The sequence below is a fragment of the Trichosurus vulpecula genome, chromosome 7 (genome assembly GCF_011100635.1).
Source record: "Trichosurus vulpecula isolate mTriVul1 chromosome 7, mTriVul1.pri, whole genome shotgun sequence".
In the NCBI taxonomy this organism is placed as follows: Eukaryota; Metazoa; Chordata; class Mammalia; order Diprotodontia; family Phalangeridae; genus Trichosurus; species Trichosurus vulpecula.
Genome location: NC_050579.1, coordinates 140,179,546 through 140,200,437, shown reverse-complemented (window position 1 = coordinate 140,200,437; position 20,892 = coordinate 140,179,546). Strand labels below are relative to the sequence as shown.

General features: G+C 35.1%; 1 protein-coding gene across 1 annotated transcript in view; it reads right to left on the bottom strand.

Moving 5' to 3' along the window:
• TRDN (triadin) overlaps window positions 1–20,892 on the bottom strand; it is a gene marked incomplete in the record, with an annotated part of 469,162 nt that overhangs the window by 43,407 nt on the left and 404,863 nt on the right. Inside the window, 2 exon segments of the mRNA XM_036767544.1 lie at window positions 3,768–3,818; window positions 11,455–11,505. Of these exon segments, the coding sequence (XP_036623439.1) occupies window positions 3,768–3,818; window positions 11,455–11,505 (102 nt within the window).

Here is a 20,892-nt window from a genome sequence, read left to right as displayed (position 1 = left end):
GTGTAATAATGACATGGAATTGATACAGTGTTTTACATTTAGAAAAGTGGTTTATACACATGATCTCTTTTGTCCCTAATGGTAATCTGGCAAGTTGGGTGCTACAAGGTTTGTGTCTTCCACAGAATTTACCACAGTGATCTGAACACAGCAGACAATCAATAAATGTTTGTTTTATTTGTAATGAGGGAGACAAGAGTTTCATCTACACATTGTTCTACCTGGGTCACAGTTGAAATATGCTATTCAGCTCCGAGTGCCACATTTTAGGGCAGACATTGATAAACTGGACAGATTCAAAGGAAAGTGACCAAGATGGCAACAGGACTCCAAACTATGACATATGGGAATAGGTTGAATTGAATGAGGGAGAAATTTAGATTTTGAAAGGGCACAATTGCGATTTTTAAATATTTGAAGGATTGTCATATACAATCAAAATTTGTTAGGCTTAGTCTTAGAGAATAAAACTAATAGCAATTGGTAGATTTAGACTAAAAATAAGGAGAAAAACATTTTAACATTTACAGCCATCTAAAAGAAGATTGGCTTGTTCTGAGATGTACTGAGCAACTCATTTATTAGTGCTTAATTTAAGGCTTGTGAAGCATTTCCCCCCTCCCCCAACTTTTTAATGACCTCTTTCCTCAGATGCTATAGAAATGATTCATGTTTTGGAGGAGGATCAGACTAGATATACTGATGCTGTCCTTTCCAACTCTCAGATTCTATGACTCACATTTATACCTATGCAAGCCATATTTCTAGAGTTTAAGCCACTGAAAAATGCTTTATATGATGTGAACCATAGAGACTATAAAGGAACAAACTAGAATTAGCTATTTTATTAAGACTGATTTAGTAAACTACTCACTATATTGAGTTAATGAAATGGAAAATCTGTATTATGTGGTACCCATGGAAAGGATTAACACACACAATATTGTGCTTAGCACAGCACTGAGTAGTCAGTAAAAATCCGTTTGATTGATTACAGACTAACTGATACACCAGGATTTTGCTCGCATATTTATGTTTTAAGAGACAAGATTTAACCCATGTCATACCGTCAGACAACAAAGCCTATTTTAACAAGGAAACAGTGGAAGGAACAAATGCAGTAGAAAGAACACTGGGTTGGGATTAGAAGACTTCATTTCTAATCCTGCTTGTCTGTTATTATAAATTAGCTGGACAAATTTCTTTTTTTTAAAAAAAAATTGACCATTTAATACTATTTTAACATGTATTTATTTTATTCTGAGCTTAAGAAATAAAACAAATATTTCCACAACATGGAATAAGAAAAAAAAAAGGATCATTGGACATGAAACTACAAATCTGTTATGTACCACTTGCTATTCCTTTTAAATATAAAGTTATCACATAACATTTTTTCCTTTTTATTTCTTCCCTTCTCCTGTTGCCCTATAGATGGCTACCATTAGACATATATCTATGTTTAAATCTATGTCTATCCATCTGTCTTTAGATGCAGATAGAATCTCCCTTCGTAGGTCCTTTGTTGTTAATTTGGGTATTTATAATAGTCAAAATGACATTCATTCAAAGTTGTCCTTAAAACAATACTGCTGTTACTGTATACAGTGTTCTCTTGGTTCTCCTCATTTCCCTCTTCATTATTTCATGCACGTCTATTCATGTTTTTTTCTAAAATCATCAAACTCATCATTTCTTATAGCACAGTAGTATTTTGTCGTGATTAAATACCACGATTTGTTCAGACAGTTTCCAATTGACAGTCATCCCTGCACTATTCTGTTCTTTGCCACCACAAAGAGAGCCACTAAAAATATTTTAGGACATATAGGTCCTTTTTCTTTTTCCCTAACCATCTTGGGAAAGATACCTAGTAGTATTGTTGAACCAAAGGGTATAGGCAGTTTCATAACTCTTTTAGCATAATTCCAGATTGCTCTCCAAAATGGTTGAATCAATTCACAGTTCCACCAAAAGTAAGTGTCCCAGTTTTTCCATATCCCCTCCAAGATTTCTCATTTTCCCATTCAATCATTTTAGCCATTCTGATAGGTGCAAAATAAATTACTCAAAGTTGTTTTAGTTTGTATTTCTCTAATCAATAATGATTTAGAGCATGTTTTCATATAACTATAAATTTTATTTTGATTTCTTCATCAGAAAACTGCCAGTTCATATCCTTTGACCATTTATCATTTGGGGAATGATTCATATTCTTATCTATCTGACAAAGTTCTTCAAAAATTTGAGATATAAGGTCTTTATCTGAGAAACTGTCTATAAATCCTCCCCCTCCCCATTTTCTCCTTTACTTCTGATATTGGTTCTATTTGTTTTATTTGTACAAAAAGTTTTTAATTTTATACCCCACTCTGTTCTCTATCTCTTATTTATTCACAAATTGTTTGCCAATTCCATAAGTCTGATAGGTAATATGTTCCATGTTCTTTAGATTTTCTTGTAATATCCCTCTTTATATCTAGGTCTTGTAACCATTTTGAGCTTATCTTGTTAAATGTTATAAGATATTGGCCTATGCACAATTTCTACCAGACAGCTTTCCAGTTTTCTCAACATTTTCTCACCAAATAATTAATTCTTATCCCCAAAACTTACATCTTTAAACTTGTCAAACACAAGGTTACTATAGTCATTCGTTGCTGTAAATTATATGTGTATTCTGTTCCACTGATCTGCCTTTCTATTTCTTGGCCAATACCAGATAATTTTTATAATTAGTGCCTTATAATATAGTTTAAGATATGGTACTGCTAAACCTCCTTCCTTTATATTTTTTCATTAGTTTCTTTGACATTCTTGACCTTTTGTTCTTCCACACGAATTATTATTTTTTAACTCAAGTAAAATATTTTTAGTACATTGGAATAGCATTGAATATATAAAATAGCTTAGGTAAAATTGTCATTTTTATTATATTGGCCCTGCCTACCTATGGACAATTAATATTTCTCTAGTTACTTAAATCTGTTTTCATTTGCATAAAAAGTTTTTTATAATTTTGTTCACATAGTTCCTGGGGTTTTTTGGTAGGCATATTCCTAGGTATACCGTCTAGAGTTATTTTAAATGGAGTATCTCTTACTATCTCTTCTTATAGGTTTTTGTTTATGGTATATAGGAGAGCTGATGATTTGTGTAGATTTACTTCATATCCTGCTGCAAGTTACTTTCATATAATGAGATCAAGGGAAATGATAATCTTTAGGGTTCTTTCCAGCTTATAATCATATGAAAGGATTCTAGTACCTCTGTAGTCAGAAAAGGGAAATATTTCAAAGAAATTTTGAATCTATTAAAATTTAGGGGGGGAAAGCATGTTTTTTTTTCTCTTGGCATTCTTTGCCACAGTTTGGAATATGAAGATATGAATTCGACTCTTGTTATATATACGTATATATATTCTACTTTGTATATACATATACTACATATAAATATATTCTGTATATACATACATATTCATATACATTTGAATTCTCCTCTTGATATATGTATACATATATGTTCTCTGTATATACATGTACTCTGCACATACATATATATATATTCCACTCTTGCTATATATGCATGTATACACATACACATATGTGTATGTATACGTATGTATGTATACATACACACATGGAGAAGGACACATAAAGGCTAAGGTTTTCAGGTATTAAGGAAAAAATAATAAAACACTTTATTGAGTAATGTGGCTATGCAATAGGAAAATCAATTTGGTTTCACAATTCATTATACTCCATTACCTTTTTCCTTTAGGGATGTTGTAGTCTTTATTTCTTTCCCTTTAATAAGATCTGGAAAAAATTAACATTTATTAGAAGCTAAAGACTATATGGACATACACACGCACACGCACACACACATATACACATACATACACATATCATATATCGTGGAATTAGCTATCAAGATAGTAAGATAAAAAACAGTGAAAACTAAGAACTGGGGGGTATAAATTTGGGGTAACATTCTCCTTTAACACATAGTAACTATGGAAATGGAAGTTTTAGCCCAAATCATTCCCCTACACCATAAGCATTTGGAACAAGGGGTGGCAGATCGATGCATATCTAGTCCAGTGTCCCTCTCTCAGGGAGAAGAGTAGCCAGCCTTGCAGTTCATTCTCCTACTCACCTCTAGGGAGAAATTAACAATTTTCCCTAGAGAGGATTGGACAAGATTCCAGAGATAGCTATTGATCACTCCCCTGGAACTACCTCTCTATATGTTTAGATATCCCGTATGGATAACACATTAATATGTGGGAATAGACAGCACACAACTTATATAGCTACAAAGTGATGCCTAGAATGGAAGCTAATACTTCAGATGTGGTTTTAACAGAGCATAGAATAAGATTATTATTATCCTAGTTTTGGGATCTGGGGCTTTGCCTTTTTCAACAGTCTTGCTCTTTTGGCTATTGTATCCCCCTGTTGACTGCCACTGACTTTTCAGCACACTAAAAAAACAACAACAAAATCAGATCTTTTTTCACATGAAGCAGGACAGGGGGCCATTTTTCTCCATTCAGAATTTGTGAAATTGATTTTGAAACCCAAGTGTAATAAGTTTCACTTATTTGATTTTGCCCAACTGTTGAGATTTTTTTGCATCCTGACACTGTCATCAAATATTTTAGTTACCTTCCAAGGTTTCATCAATGACAAATTTTGTAAGCATCCCTCTCTGTGTTCATCCACATCATTAATTAAAATATTAAACAGCACAACATTAAAGATATGCTTACTCTTTCTGGATATTGCTTTTTCTTGATGTTCATAAAATATTCCTCTATTTTGACAGGAATCCAGATAATGCTCCCTACTTTATAGTTTAAAGATTAAACTATCTTCATTTTCTGGAACTCTAAATATTTTCACTTCTTTAACCCCAAAGTACATTTCTTTTAATAATCTCTTTAAAATATTAATGGCAATGGCTTCTTTTAATGTCATGGATTAAAGCTCATCAAGGCCTGGTGACCTGAGCTCATCCAGGGCACTAAGGTGATCTCCTACCATCTCCATACTTAGATTTCTTCTCCCTATTGGCTATTTCCTTCTTCATATCTAGCACCAGGAACATTCTTCTTGGGAGAAAACAGAAGAAAGATAAAACAATATATTGGGATTAATTATTGGGATGTCTCACTTTTTATGTTTGTGTTAGGAGCCTGGCACTTTTTTTGTTTGTTCAATTGTTTTTCAGTCATGTCCAACTCTTTATGACTGCATTTGGGGTGTTCTTGGCAAAGATACTGGAGTGGTTTGCCATTTCTTTCTCTAGCTCATTTTACAGATGAGGAAATTGGGGCAAACAGGGTTATATGATTTGCTTAGCATCACATGGGTAGTAAGTGTCTGAGGCCAGATTTGAACTGAGGAAGATGAGTCTTTCTGACTCCAGGTCCTGCACTCCATCCGCTGAGTCACTTAGCTACACTAAGCACTTAATAAATGCCTTTTCCTTCATGCACTCATTGATCTGCCTCTTCAGATAATTTTCTTTCCTTTTTTTTTACCTTGAGCCTTTTCTTTCATTGTTTCAAAGTACTTTCATGGTAACCTGGAAAGTAGATATTTATTTCTCTAAACCTTTTAACTTTTCTTCTAGAAGGGAGTCCTACCTAAACTTTAAGCATAGAGATAATTTGTATTGTCTTGATAGAAATATAAATACCAAAGACTATGTAATAGGTTGGTCACTGCAAAATTCTTTTATGCCATATGAGCTTGACATTAAGTGTAATGTAGAATCATGTAGATAGTGTTGACAGGCCAATAAATTAGGCGAGAGATCCAGTGACACTGCTGAGAGTAGGTGATGTTTGTCTGGTTCCTTTAAGTGTTTGTCCTTTAGGGTCCCTATCTTTTCAGAGAAAGAGGCTGTTATAAGCCTGACATAATAGAATTTCCTCAAGGGCTTAATTCATTCTGGACTGGAGCTGATACAACAGGAGACTGTGCCTTAAGATATGGAATTACATTTATGTATTTGTATTTGAAAATTGTAGTCAATTACTCTGGCATGAGTTTCCAAAAGAGCTGGGTATATGTAGAACATTCTTACTTTTCAATAGAAGTACTACAATGAGAAAAGTACAATGGAATCCAATAGAAATGCTTCATAGATGCGGCCAGTAAGAAAAAGAATTTTAGCAAGACTGCTGCATTCAGATTCGGAACACAGCATGAAGGCCAGAGGCTTTTAAAAACAGTCTCCTATAATTTTCAGAAGTCATGTTTTATACCTTTTAGAATACTATAATGTATAATAGCATTCCTTTGATTTTTTTGAATAAAGGTTAATTACACATATGAAAGGAATGAAAAGTAATTTTGAAATTCCCTTCATTTTCAAAAAGCAGAAAAGACATACCATTGTCCAGAAGCTCAAGCTATTTAAATATAAATAATAAGTTGGTTTTGGACCTTCGTAAATCAAAAATTATATAAGCTAAGTCCCCTAAAGAGTATATTAACTTTTTTGGTGACACAGGTTCCATACTGCAAATGAAGGAAAATGTGTAGTGGTGGTGGTGGTGGTTATTGTTCAGTATTTAACCTAAGGAAGATGACTTTTCTTGACTTCAGGCCTGACACTCTATCCACTGCATGACCTGCGCCATTTTTGGTGACAGGGGTTATATACTGCAAATGGCAGAAATTGTACATTGAACTAAAATAGTCAGTAAAGCTTCAAACTGTGTGATCCAACAAATACTTTGATAGCACTGATGGATCCATGAGCTCATCAGTGAGCTTCTTCCATTTAAAGGGTCTGAATTCCTTCACGACTTTTCATCCTATAAGAGTATTGTCCAAGCCATTAAAAATTTGTAGAGGATCTATTCCATATACTGTAGGCTGTCTCTGGTTATTTTGATATCTGGGACACCTTGGATTACTTCTGAAACAGCGTACCTTTTTCTTCTCTCCTTGTTACATGATCGGCTTGTCTCCTTGTCCTTGAAGAGACATCTGTTCCACTTCTCATGCGTGTTATCATATTGGTACATATACCCACATACCTTCCTTTATTTTTCCATTGTACTTTGCATAAATTATAACTTTAATTCTTTGTGAAATCATGCTGCTCCATAATTTGCACCCATATAAATATACTGATGACAAACAGCTTTTTATGTCAGCATGTCATTGGCCATTATTGAAATAATGTCACCTACGTTGTCATTTTTAGTTTGGCTGACCTGTTTTATTTTTTCCCCTCTCTATTTCTTTGTTACAAGGGATAAATGGCTCTCTGGATAGAGAATGAGGATTAAGACACAGAAATAAAGGTGATGAAAAAGAAAAACAATGAAATAATATAAAATTTTAAGGAATACTATCCAAGCTGTTCCTAGAAACGTTTATGCCCTGGACAGCCAACACCAACTATATTTAGGTTACTAGGAATCATCAGGAATCTCTAAGTCTGTCTTCACGTAAGTATGCTTGGAAGGGGCAGACATGATCCCATGGGAGTGAAGAGAGAAACTGGAACACTGGGTGAGGACACTGCTGTAGAGGCTACAGCTTGAGGAGAAGGATAAAGGAGGAGCTTAATTCAGCTCAGGGCAAGTCTGGGAAGATAGTTTCCTAATTTAAGTAATTATTTTTTTTACCAATTGGGTGCTAAATTTTGTTGTTTATTCTGAAACATTTTGAGTACTATTATCAGTACCCTCAACATTTAGTGTCCTGATTCAGAGCTTTGACTATCCCGTCTTAGTTCATGAATTTTCGGAAAATTATGAACATTATGAAGATTTCAAAATGTTATCCAACTCAATTTCCTCTCCCTTACTCAATTATTGACTCCAGCTTATTGTCCCTCTACTGTGCCTGTCCAATGTATTCATTGGGCTACCTCTGTGCCTTGGCATCATAGTCTGGACAATATTTTCATCCACTTTGCTTTTGTTGGTAGATGGCTACAAAGATCCCTTTTGCATTTTTATGTATTTCACTGCGCAGGCTTTGTAGAGTTCTGAGATTTGATACAGTTAATGAAATATCACTTCTAAATAAGAACACTGGAAAATCTTGCCATCAAAAAGAAAATTTTCTTTTATTTGTATTCTGGGTAGAACATTTTTCATAGTACACGTGTCCTTCCTCCTTAGATGAGCACATGTCTTTCAATTTCACATTGCCCTTGATGCCTATACTGAAATAATTATGCAATGAAGCTGTTTTGCATTGAATCTATTATGGAATCCTGCATAATTTTGACATTTGCATGCATGGGAGTTACCTGGTTTAAGAGGGCCCATTAAGATAATATTTTATTCTATTAAGTCAAATGCTTTCGAAAATACATAGAGTGATATTTCTTATTTATTTCATGGGCTTTCTTTGGTTTTACATGACAAGGAAACAGTCTATGCTTCCAGCAAGTTGAATAAAAAACATGACAGGCAGGTATTTATGATCAGACACATTAGAATATTGTAAGCAAATAATCAATAAGATCATAAGGCCATTAGAGTCTGGAATGGGATTTTATATTCTTGACACCTCTCAGTGAGTTGAGTAAGTATCAAGATGTGGTTTGCAGCAGAAAAATCTACAAAAGACTGCTAGTTTCATTTTCGTATTTTCATCAAGATTTTATAAAGATGAAAATAGTTGTATAGCTTTTAGTTATTACCAAAGAGCTCGCCCTTCTTTCTGCCAAGACCAATCCCTTTGTTGTAGTTTGTCCTTTGTACTTGAAAAAGATTAATGACATCCCAATGTTGGGGTCAAGGTATAGTGTGTTATGCTGGGGCTGATCAGTCCAATATAGCTTGAAGGTCTCTACCCTAGGTTAGGCACAAATAGTCCCTTTGAACATTTGGGATGGAGCTGTCTACATTTGTGCAGCTCACATTTCCTTTGTGCTGAGATAGTATGATCATCTCCTAACCTTCCTCTCATTTTAACTTCACTAGGCAATTTCTTCTTATTCTTCAGAATAGATTGTAGAATAAGGAGCATTTGGGCCCTTGTTGCTTCCTCTATTTTATGAAAGATGAAGTTATCAAAATATAGAATTTACAAGTTGATAAGATTTTAGTAGACACAGATATCTAGCAAATGCCCAGATAGATGAAATCCCTTAACATAACTATACATTACCACTGTGCCACATTTTTTTAAATTTTGGGGGTGAAGTAATCATCCTTCTAATTTATATATTTTAATCTTTATCCATATGCTTTCCTTTTTCAAATTTTGTTTTATTTTAAGTTTATGGAGTAAAACAAACATTTCCATAACACAGTAAAATAAAAAAGATGATTGCACATGAAAATGCAAATTTACTCTGCACAACTTGCTATTTCTTTCAAATATACAGCAAAGTTATCATGTAAATTTCTTTTTCCCTTTTTTTTCTTCCCTTCCTCCATCCTAGAGATGGCTACCCTTAGACACAAATATATATACATATATATATATCTATATATATATATGTGTATGTGTATGTGTGTGTGTGGGTGTGTGTGTGTGTGTAAAATTATACATAGTAGTTAAGACAAAAAACTGCACAGCAAATACAAGATGCTGGCAGGTATGCCTAGACAACTATTTTTATGAAATTATTTGGTGGTAATCTAATCAGCTACAAGCTTAATATGAGTCAGGAGAGTAATATGACAGCCAAAAGAACCTAACAATCTTGGGATGCAATAATAGAACCATAGCAGAACAAGACAAGTGATACATGATATTAACAATAGAGAGGTCTATGGTCTTCCTGTGGCATGTAACTAGTACACGAGTGAGAACTCCCCAAACTTTCAGACCTGAAGATCATTACTCACTTCTAGTGAGTCATGTTGGCATAAACGATAACGATGTTATGCCATTTCAATTGTGTCTAACTCCCCATGACCCTGTTTGGGGTTTTCTTGGTGAAGATACAGAATGGTTTGCCATTTCCTTCTTTCCTTCAATTCCTCTACAGAGGAGGAATTGAGGCAAGCAGGATTAGGCAACTTGCCCAGGGTCACATAGCTCATAAGAGTCCAAGGCAACATTTGAACTCAGGCCCTCCTGACTCTAAGGTTGATGTTCTATCCACTGTGCCACCTAGCTGCCCCATCTTAAGTTGAGGAATGAACTAAGGAAATGACTATTTAACAAGTATCTAGGATATAGTATGTTTATAGTATAAAGCATGTATATAGTGTATATATACATATATACATACTGTATGTAGGATATAGTAAAAGGGAGATATCTTGGAGTTGTGTTGGCTGGGTAAAAGATTATTGCAAAAATGTAGAGATAAAATTACAAGGGACATGACTAGGGTGACAATAATAGAAAGGAAGAAAAAGCAAAAGGGAAACATTTTGAATGAAAATACGTAGGATCTGGGAAATGACTGGATACAGACAAAGATGAGTCAAAGATACATTATTTCCATCTGGAGGGACTGGGTTAATAAAAATGTCATTGATAAAAGATAATAGCTCATCATTCAAAACCAAAATTATGAAAAGAACCAGAGGAAGACCTCCAGATTCTCTGTGGATATCCTTTACAGAGACATCTCTATGAAGAATTTATAGAAAATCATGGGCAAAAATTGAACAAAATGAGAAGGTACAAGGGCTTGTAGTTTGCAAGGATTGATATGGCACACCTTTAAAAAATGGTGGATCCATAGAAACATCAAATTAAAAATTAACCAAAAAAGTCCATTATTGTGTCTGTCTGACTAGAATCACCATTTTTTGTGAAGAAATTTTCCTAATATGGTCCTGTGTCTGGTCACTTTAGTGTCCTTGGCAATGTAATAAGGACCAAAGATTGCTAAATGTTATATGAATTTCAATATTCTGATACTTAGAATACAGCAAAGAGGTCAAGACATAACTCTAGAATGTGACAGTTAAAGATTAATAGAATGCCTTCTGTTTTTAAAAATTCCCTCATGAAATACTAATGGAAATATTATCTATCATTTTAGAGGATCTGAAACAGAAAAAAAAATCTAGAAATGGAAAAAAAGCCTTAGCAATCATCAGCCCAACTCTCTTGTCCCGGAGTTTAAAACACTGAGTCTAGAGAAATGAAGATGTCTCACAGATAATGAAGGGCTAGGGTGGGTATAGAATCCAGGTGCATTCTTTTTATTACTTCTTTATATCATGCTGCTTATCTAGATCATCTCTTTCTTCCATTCACTCAGAATATTATATTTTTTAGAGTCTATGTTTTTTTTGTAGGGATGAAGGAGATGAGTAGTAGGGCTAGCTAGTGGAGGAGGGGAAAGAAGTGAAGGGTAGTGAGAAAAAGTAACAATAATATGTTTCCTATAATCTAATTGAATGAAACACAGCCACTCCAGACCCATGTTAGATCTAACTAGTGTACATTGCACTCACTGAGATAGTAAGCTACTGAATTTAAATCGAATCAATCTTATTACCTTTTTCTTTCAGGCCTGACGCAGTTTTCCCAGCTTTTTCTTTTGAAGCTTCTATAAGAGAAGTGGAAGGAAAAAAGCTTACAATAAATAATAGAGAAATTAGAAAAAAATAGTGATATGAGTATTTCTTTTTTTCTTTTTATTGCTTTTGCAGAGGGGAAGGCAGGGCAATTGGGGTTAAGTGACTTGCCTAAGGTCACACAGCTAGTAAATGTGTCAAGTGTCTGAGGTCGGATTTGAACTCAGGTACTCCTGACTCCACGGCCCATGCTCTACTCACTGCGCCACCTAGCTGCCCCAGAATGAGTATTTCTTAAAGTAACATGAAACTTGTATCTGCTCAGTGAAAATGAAAGAGTCAGAGTATAAGTAGAATGTTCTGCTTTATTTGGGAATTCTGAGTGGGGATCCCTGAGAATTGGAAGAGGAAAGACTTTGAAAAGTGTTATTTACTATATTGGGATGATAATTTCTTTAGAAAGTGGGTGGATGGATAGATGGATGGATGGATGGATAGATGGATGGATGGATGGATGAAAAAACACTTCGTAATTACTTACTTTGGGAAAAGCACTGTACTAAGAGCAATGAATAGAAATAGAAAAGTAAGATAGTTCCTATTCTAAAAGAGATCATATTCTAATAGGGAAACAATAGATGATCAAAGGATCATAGATCTAGAACTAAGGGATTGTAGGGACCATCACGTTCAGCTTTCTCATTTTACGGATGAAGGAACCGAAGAACAAAAGGCTAAGTGATTTGCCTGGGTCACATAGCCTCAGTGTCTGAAGCTGTATTTCAAACCAAGTATGCCTGACTCCAAGTCCAGTGCCCTTTTAGCATTCCACACTGATAAAGTCACCTTCTAGCAATCTCTACATCATACTTTTCCCCTTCTGGCCATCATTTTTATCTCTTCTCCATCACCTCACCAGAACCTTGGAATCCTTCCTTGGAATCAATGGCAGTGTTCTTACAGATGAGATAAGCTTACATTTTTTTTTTGCCCAGAACCAGGTCTCCATTACACTTCCTAGACATCTTCATTCCAGTACATGTTATTTTGTTCCTGTAGAATATAAGCTTTCTCAGAGCAAGGAATGTCTTGCTTGCTTATATTTGAATTTCCGGAATTTCACACAATGAAGGGTATAGAGTAAGCATTTACTAAATACTGTCTTTCTGTCTGTCTGTCTCCATACATCTCATTTATCTTTTATCTACATACTCATATAATAAGTAACAGATTGAGAAAATAAGAATACATATTTCATTGACTACATCCAAATGAATTTGGTCATTGTGCATGAACAAATTGAATAAATGAAATAAACATTGGGATTGGTTGCTGAAAAGAGTTCATTAATGATATTTTTTTGGCAGGGCAATTGAGGTTAAATGACTTGCCCACGGTCACACAGCTAGTACATGTGTCAAGTGTCTGAGGCCGGATTTGAACTCAGGTCCTCCTGACTCCAGGGCCGGTGCTCTACTCACTGCACTACCTAGCTGCCCCTGAAAACAGTTTATTAAATAAATTAATATTAATGCATTAATAAAAACCTTCAGTCATATGAAACAAAGACCAAATCCTATTGGTGGTAAATCAGTATGATTATCTTTATATGTGGACAACCACATATACTCATATTTTAACATATGACAACCTTCTTTACCTCTTCAACAGCTTTTGATGCAGTTATGCTAGGCATGACCCCTGCCTACTGCACTCCTTACTTCCTTATTATGAAGAAAAATAATACAATGAAATAAGTTATACAGTAACCATTTCTGGCAGCATATGCAACAATCAGTACCTATACTTCCTCACTTTTCTAATTAAAATCATAAGGTGCATTTCCTCTTACCTGTTTCCAGGGACAGTATAGACATTATAATTGTGCAACTATTGGCATTGTTTTTGTGTCCTTTTCTTTTACATTAATGAAGTCATTATGTATTTGATGATTGAGTGAGGTGGCCATCCTGACCATAGCACCTCATACCACTCCAACAGGTATGTGTAAACTTACTAACTCTGGGATGTCTTACTTATTTCCACCTGTTCTCATATTGACAAGTCTAGATTATCAGAAAAGAACTATCATCAACTGGTTATACTCAGATTCTCTCAGGATCTAAGGGTAACCCTTGTGAGCAAATTCACTTCCTAGACCTGCTACTTTAGCTCTTAAGCCCACACTTACAAGTTTCTATTTATATAAAACCAGGCACCAACAATTGTGACATGTTTAGATTTCAAATAAATACTAGGTTTTAGTTTTTAGTTTTTTAATTTTATTTTAAACTTAAATACAAAATGAGAAAAGGAAAAAAAAACATTGCCATGTACACAGCAAAACATGAGAGGATTCAATATAAAGCAATATATTTCCATTTCAAGAAAACCTATATAATGAATATTATACATTATTTTCAAAGCTGTCCATCTTTTCTTCTTTCCTTGTATGTTTTCTTTTGTTTTTCTTTTGTTGTCTGTTGTGCACTACTTTTTTCCCCCTTCCTCCTCCCCAAGAAGGCTACAATTAAGCACAGATACACACACACACAAATATCCATAAACATACACATGTATACACAAGTACACTCAAGCACCATATTATGCTTATTTTTACTTGGCATCTGTATTTCTGAAGGTGGATAGCATCTTCCTTCATAAGTCCAAGTCTTTCCATATTTTTCAAAATCTACCAACTCATCATTTCCTACCCCACAGCAATATTCCAACCCAATCATGTTCAATGTAGGAGATTGTCTATGACTTCCCCCCACCCAATTTTCTGCATTTCCTCTGTTCTTGGCTACATAGGTTTTATTTATGCAGGAAAATTTTAATTTAGAATAACCAAAATTATCCATTTTATACTTCAACACTGCTCTCACCTTATAATATGATTTAAAGTCTGAAACTACTGAATCTAGTTCCTTCACATCTTTTTCCCCTGGTTTTCTGGAAGTTCCTAGCCTTCTGCTCTTCCAAATGAACCCTACTTTTTCTGATGTAGTAAGATAATTTTTAGTAATTTAATTGGGATGTCACTGAATAAATGGATGTTAGCTAAAATTGTCAATTTTTTTATTATATTAGCTTTACCTACCCATGCACAATATTACTTCAATCATTTAGATCTAAATTTGCAAAAAAAGTTGTTTTGTGTTTATATTCATATAGTTTCCGTGTCTGTTTTAGCAGACAAACTCTCATTTTTTATACTGTTTAGCTATTTTATGTAGTCTAAAACTATTGATTAATATGGCTGACACAGTGTAGTTTCCCTACTTGATGAAATCTAATTTTAGCTTTAACTATGTCTGAGATCATGATTACTATCCCTACATTTTTACATAATAAATTCTACTCCTCACCTTTATTTTATGTTTGTATCTCTCATTTTTATAGCATTTCCTGAAAGCAACATTTTGTTGAATTCAAATTTTTAATCTATCAGTTTCCATTTTATTGGTCAATTCATCCCATTCACATTCTAAACTGTAACAACTTGTATATTTTTCTCCTTCCTATTTTCCTCACTAAGCTTTTCACCCTGCTCCTATCACTCCTCACTCCTCTACTTTACTTCTACCCCCTACCTTACCTCCTATTCCTTAACCTATCCCCCACCAAGAATTCCTCCCTTGTCCTTTCCTTTCAACCTTTCCCCTTACCCTCTTATTTCTTTCTGAATTTAGAAGACTTTTGTGCCCTTCTAAATATGTATATTGTTCCCTCTTTATCTCACTCCAGTTAATCTACACACCCTTCTATTCTCCCCCATCTTATTTCTTAGCCCTCCCTTATTCTCTCCCCCTTCCCTATCCCCTTATCCTCTTATTTCTTTCTGAATTTAGAAGACTTTTATACCTTTCTAGAGAAATATGTATTGTTCCCTCTTTAACCCATTCCTGATGACAGTAGGGTTCCAAAACTACTCGCCCTCTTTCCCCATCTAATTCCTCTGAATCAGTTCTTCTTCTTGTACCTCGTTTGTATTAGATTATCATTCTTTTTACCTTTTCTACATCATTTTGCTTTTTAGAATCACATGATACTCAATTTTACTCCATTCTTTCTTTCAAACTACCCAATTACTAATGACAATCTTAGATATATGGTTAACATTTCCATGCCTAAAAAGTAAACAATTTGTCCTTATTAAGTCCCTTGTGATTAGTCTTTGATACTTACCTTCTATTTCTCTTGGATCTTGTAGGTCAAATTTTCTACTAACTTCTGGGCTTCTTCTAATAGAATCCTGAAACTCTGTCAATTCGTTGAATGGCCAGGACTATATTTAACTTTTCTGGGTGTGATATTTTCAGCCATAACCTCAGTCCTTTTGCTCTTTGACATATAATGTTTGAAGATCTGTAATCTTTTAGAGTAACCACTGGTAGGTCTTATGTAATTCTAATTGTGGCTCTACCATATTAAAATTGTTTTTTTCTTCTTGCTTGTAATATTTTCTCCTTAACCTGGTTGTTGCAGAATTTGGCTATGATACTCCTGTAGATTTTCCTCTGAGGATCTCCTTCAGGTGGTGACCAGTGATTTTGTTTTCTATTTCTACTTTCCCCTCTTGTTCTAACACTTCAGGACAATTTTCTTTAATTATTTCTTGTATCATGTTGTCAAGACTGTTTTTTTGATCATAGCTTTCAGGTAGTCTGACTATTCTTATGTTTTCTCTTCTTGATCTATTCTCTAGACCAGGTGTTTTTCTTATAAGATGTTTCACATTCTCTTCTGTTTTTTTCATTCTTTGTATTTTGTTTTTATTATTTCTCAGTCTCTTATAATTTTGTTGGCTTCCCCTTACCCAATTCTAATTTTCAAGGACTCATCTTCTTCCCTAAGATTCTGGATATCCTTTTCTTGTATTGTTCTTAGATTTTTTAAATTTCTCAATTGCTCTTATTTGATTTTTGAGGTCTCTTTTGAATTCTTCTATGAATTCTTTTTGGGCAGGTGAACATTTGATGCTACTCTTTGGGGTAGGAGAGGTTTTTTTTTTGTTTCAGTATCCCTCCTCTGAAGATGAACCCCGGTCTTCTCTATTGTCCTAATAACTATCTAAGGTTGGGTTCTTTCTCCTTTGCCTGCTAATTTAAAAAAATAGCAGCTTGTTATAATCATCTCTAATCCTGGGATGTGGGGAATGGTGCCTCTCACCTCAGGTCCTTCTTGCTGTTATTTTTTGAGCTTTGTCCAGGCCCAACCTCTGCACTATCTTCCCCTTCCAAGCCATAGCTAGGGCCTCCCAGCACACTGTGTTGGAAATGCTCTTGCTCTCTGAGAACGCTCCAGTGGCTATGACCTTCAGTTCTCCCCTCTGGACTAGAACCAAGACCAAGAACTCAGCTCACCTGTACATGCCCACAGCCAGCAGAGTCAGCGTCGCACTGCTTCTGTACTCACTTGGTGTGTGCTAGTTCCTTCTGACCCATGACCACATCTTGGTAACACAGCTAGACCTGGCATCTGTTGTCAGCAGAGGCTCCCTCAGTCTTTCCCTGCTCAGATACCAACTCCCCCACACTGTCCAGAGGTAAAAATTCCTGTGGTTGAGATTGAGGCTACCTCCCAACTCAGCTGCCCCCAGGGCTCTCTGCTTGCTGTTTCAGTGGAGCTAGACAGATGTGCTTATACTTCACTCTGGCTGAACCTCCATCCTGGGATCTTTCTTCAGATCTTCGCTCATTGCCCCAACTCTTGTTTATTTTTGCTTCTCTACATTCAACCTGAGGGGCTGTTTTGTCTTGTTTGTGGAGGAAATCCGGAGAGCTTGGAATTTTCTAACCATATTCTTCCAAATATATACTCTTAAAACAAAACAAATTATAATAGCATAACAGTGGTAATATACTATGGCAAGCATGAGGAGAAGGAGAAGGAACAGAAGAAAAAGGAGTAGAAGAAGAAAGAGGAGAAGTAGGAGGAGGAGGAGGAAGAAGAAGAGGAAGAAGAAGAAAGATGACCATATACAAATATGGGTCATTCCTTCTCACTGATGCACTCACTATCTGTGGGATAGAGATGGCACACACTTACAGAAATCTTTCAAAGAGTCACACAAATGAGGAAAACCCACTTGCTTGAGGTAATTCATAACTCTGTAATATAAACTGTGATTCCCTTTGTCTCACTAAAGAACTTCCTATGTAATTTCCTTAATGAACATAGTTTTGCATTGATCAAATATTTCCAACTGCTAAGCTGAATTGATCCACATTGTGCTTGAGTAATACTTCATTAGGAATGACATCTCAGTCAAATTAATTGATTCTCTAGGAGGCTTCCTTGATTCTTTGCTGTCAGGCAGCTTTTTTGTTTATCCAGACTTGCTCAGTATCAGTTGTAACAACCAGCTACCAACCTCCTATCTACAGACTTAGCCAATGCGGTTCTAAAATCACTGCTTTCACCTATTTCCTGTGCTCCTGATGTGAGATATCTGGGCCAAAGACTAAAGGGTAACATTCAGTGACATTTCTAGCATAATTCCAAATTATTTTACAGAACTCTTGATCCAACTTGCAGCTATACCAATAGCTTAACATGCATGTGCAATTTTTAACATGGTTCTTCCATTAATCCTTCATAGAGTTCCTATCCATCTGTACCCACATACAGCACAGATTCACATGTCATGGGATCTAATGGGGATGTACTATGTGGTACAGGCCCCTGGAAGGCCACAAAACATGGGGATAACACCTAAGGAAAAAGGGCATCCTCAGATGACAGGGCCCTGTGAAAAGCCTTCAAGTGTTTCTTAGTTATGTCTCTGCTACCTGTGGAAGAATCCTTCTCCATACCAAATTTCCCAAATGGACAAACCATAACAGTAAATCTATAAATTGTCATGCCTCATTAATGCACTTATGCTCTGGTGATGGAAGCTAATGAAAAGAGGTAGTCTTTGTCTTTTTCAAGCTATACTAAGAATATGGGGAAGATCAACAAAAGGCTATAACTGCTACTTGGGATGGATGAGATAATGATGACTAATGATATGGGGAAGGAAAATCTGATCACCTCTTATTTTGTTGCTGTTTTCTCCATCAAAGATAATGACCGATGGAGAGAAGGACAGAAGAAAAGTGGTTTATAGGAAGCTGATAACCAGGGTAAGCAAAGACATTTTAACTGAAGACTTTGCTCACCTTGATGAGGTTAGGTTACCTGGCCCACGTGAACAACACCATTGGTTGTTTAATGAATTGTCAGAAGTATTTTTGAGACACTATTAATGATATTTAAAAGATCATAAGGAATGGGAGAAGTATGATAGGACAGACAGGCAAATATTTTCTAGATATTCTAAAGAGTACAGAGAAAATATTCTTCAAGCTCTAAGATGGTGAGCATGACTTTGGTTCCTGGCAAAAATCTATGAGGTGTGATTTATGAAATATTGAACATGTAGAAAAGAAAGTGGTGGTAACAAGGAGACATCAAGAAGAGGTAATATAAGAGTTATTTGTAGAGGAACCAAGGTGGTACTGGAGGTGGAATCAGAAATCAGAATCAGAATCAGAAAGACCTGAGTTCAAATCTGGTCTCAGATCCTAACTATACATCCCAGGGCAAGTCACTTAGCCTATTTGCCTAAGTTTCTCCATATATAAAATAATGACATCTACTTCCCCAGGATTGTTTTGAGGATAAAATGAGATAAAATTTATAAGGTGCTTAAAAATCTTAAAATACTATGAAATTCTAGTTATTATTGTTATTATTAATTCATTTTACAACATGGTCACTAAACTGGTAGATCAAAGAAATGTTGTATGGTTTATTTTCATTTTCAGCAAAGTGTTTGGAAAAATCTTTCAGCCTCTTCTTGAAAAAGACTCAGAGAGATAGTATGATCTAAATTAAGGACGTCAAACTGAGGAACCACAGTCCACAAGTGGCCCACAAAATTCTTGAGTATTGCCCAAGTTAGATTAAAATGCAATTGAGAAATGTTTAACAAAATAAATAAAAATGCAGTAAGACATGCTTAATGTTAATTTGTAGTTCCTAAGTCAACATGTACCCTGTAGGAATCTGTTTCTATTTGAGTCTGTTTCTATTTGGTATAAATGATAGTACAAATACATGGATTAAGAATTAAATGAATAGTCAAATCTACCAAGAAGTTATCAATGGCTTAATGAATCAGTGATGTGTCCTAGGGAACTGTGCTTGGCTTTCTGAAGTTTAATGTGCATTTTTTTTTAAATCAGTGATTCGAATAAAGGCAGAGACTGCATGAATTTGCATTTGTAGATGATACAAAGCTACATAATATAATATGATTCCAGGAAAGATCTTGACATTCTAGAACATTGAATTGAATCTTAATAAGATGAAATTTAGTTCATATATGTGTGAAACTTACATTTGGGTTACATTGCTATTGCCAAAACGCATTCCTCCAAACTCTCTTAAGAACTCTACCCAACAAAGTCTCAAAAGGAGCTGCATAAGTCTGGGTTGAGAATCCCTATCTTAGTCCCCACCAGATCTCTTGGTTGTCCTTAAAGTAACTTGTGGGCAAGGGCAAAGAAGCTTGCACCTTAAAGTTTTAGTTCTAAATTATTGTCTTTATTATACATGACTGCCAACAAATGACTTCGTAGTTTTATTTAACATTCTTGCCAGCTACTAAACTTAACATTCATTTAAGCATATTAGTGATTGCAACCCTTTGACAAATGGTTTAAGCTTTTAGAAATAATAAGTACAGAGACTTTGAACTATTTTATTTATGCTAACCCTGGCCTCCTTCTCCACAAACTCATTACCTGCCCCACCCCAGATAGCAACAACTGAAAAAGAGACATGTTTGACCAGTGGAAACAAATAATAACTGATGGGTAGCTCTTAAACTCTATTGTTATCTTCAAGATGTCAAAAGAATATAAGGACGAATAAAGCATGTTGGGTGAACTCACTATAGTGAATTTATGCAAAGCTATGTAATCAATAAGGTTACATACCAATTTAAGTAGGATTGTATTATCTTAGATAATACAATCCTCTTTTCAAGGACAATGAAATAGAATCCAGAGAAATTAAGAGATACCCTGGGGTCATACAGGTTGTTAGTGTCAGAGGCAATATTTGAAACTGGGTCTCCTGACTCCGGAGCACTGAATCATAATACTCCCTAAAGAGTAGAGTGTCACTTTTATAGTTGTTGGCATCAAGTACCTCTTGATTGAGATTTTCTTGTTGAACATAAAGCAACAAGATCTGCCATTCCCACATTTTTAGCTTTCCCTCCAACAATAGTATTGAGAATGATCAAACTGGCTTAGGGCTGAAGCTTTAAATTTAATTATGTTTCCTAATTTCTAACAGTTTTAATATAAATATAATTCCCAAACCATTCAAAATATTTTTTAAAATATGACAAAACATCT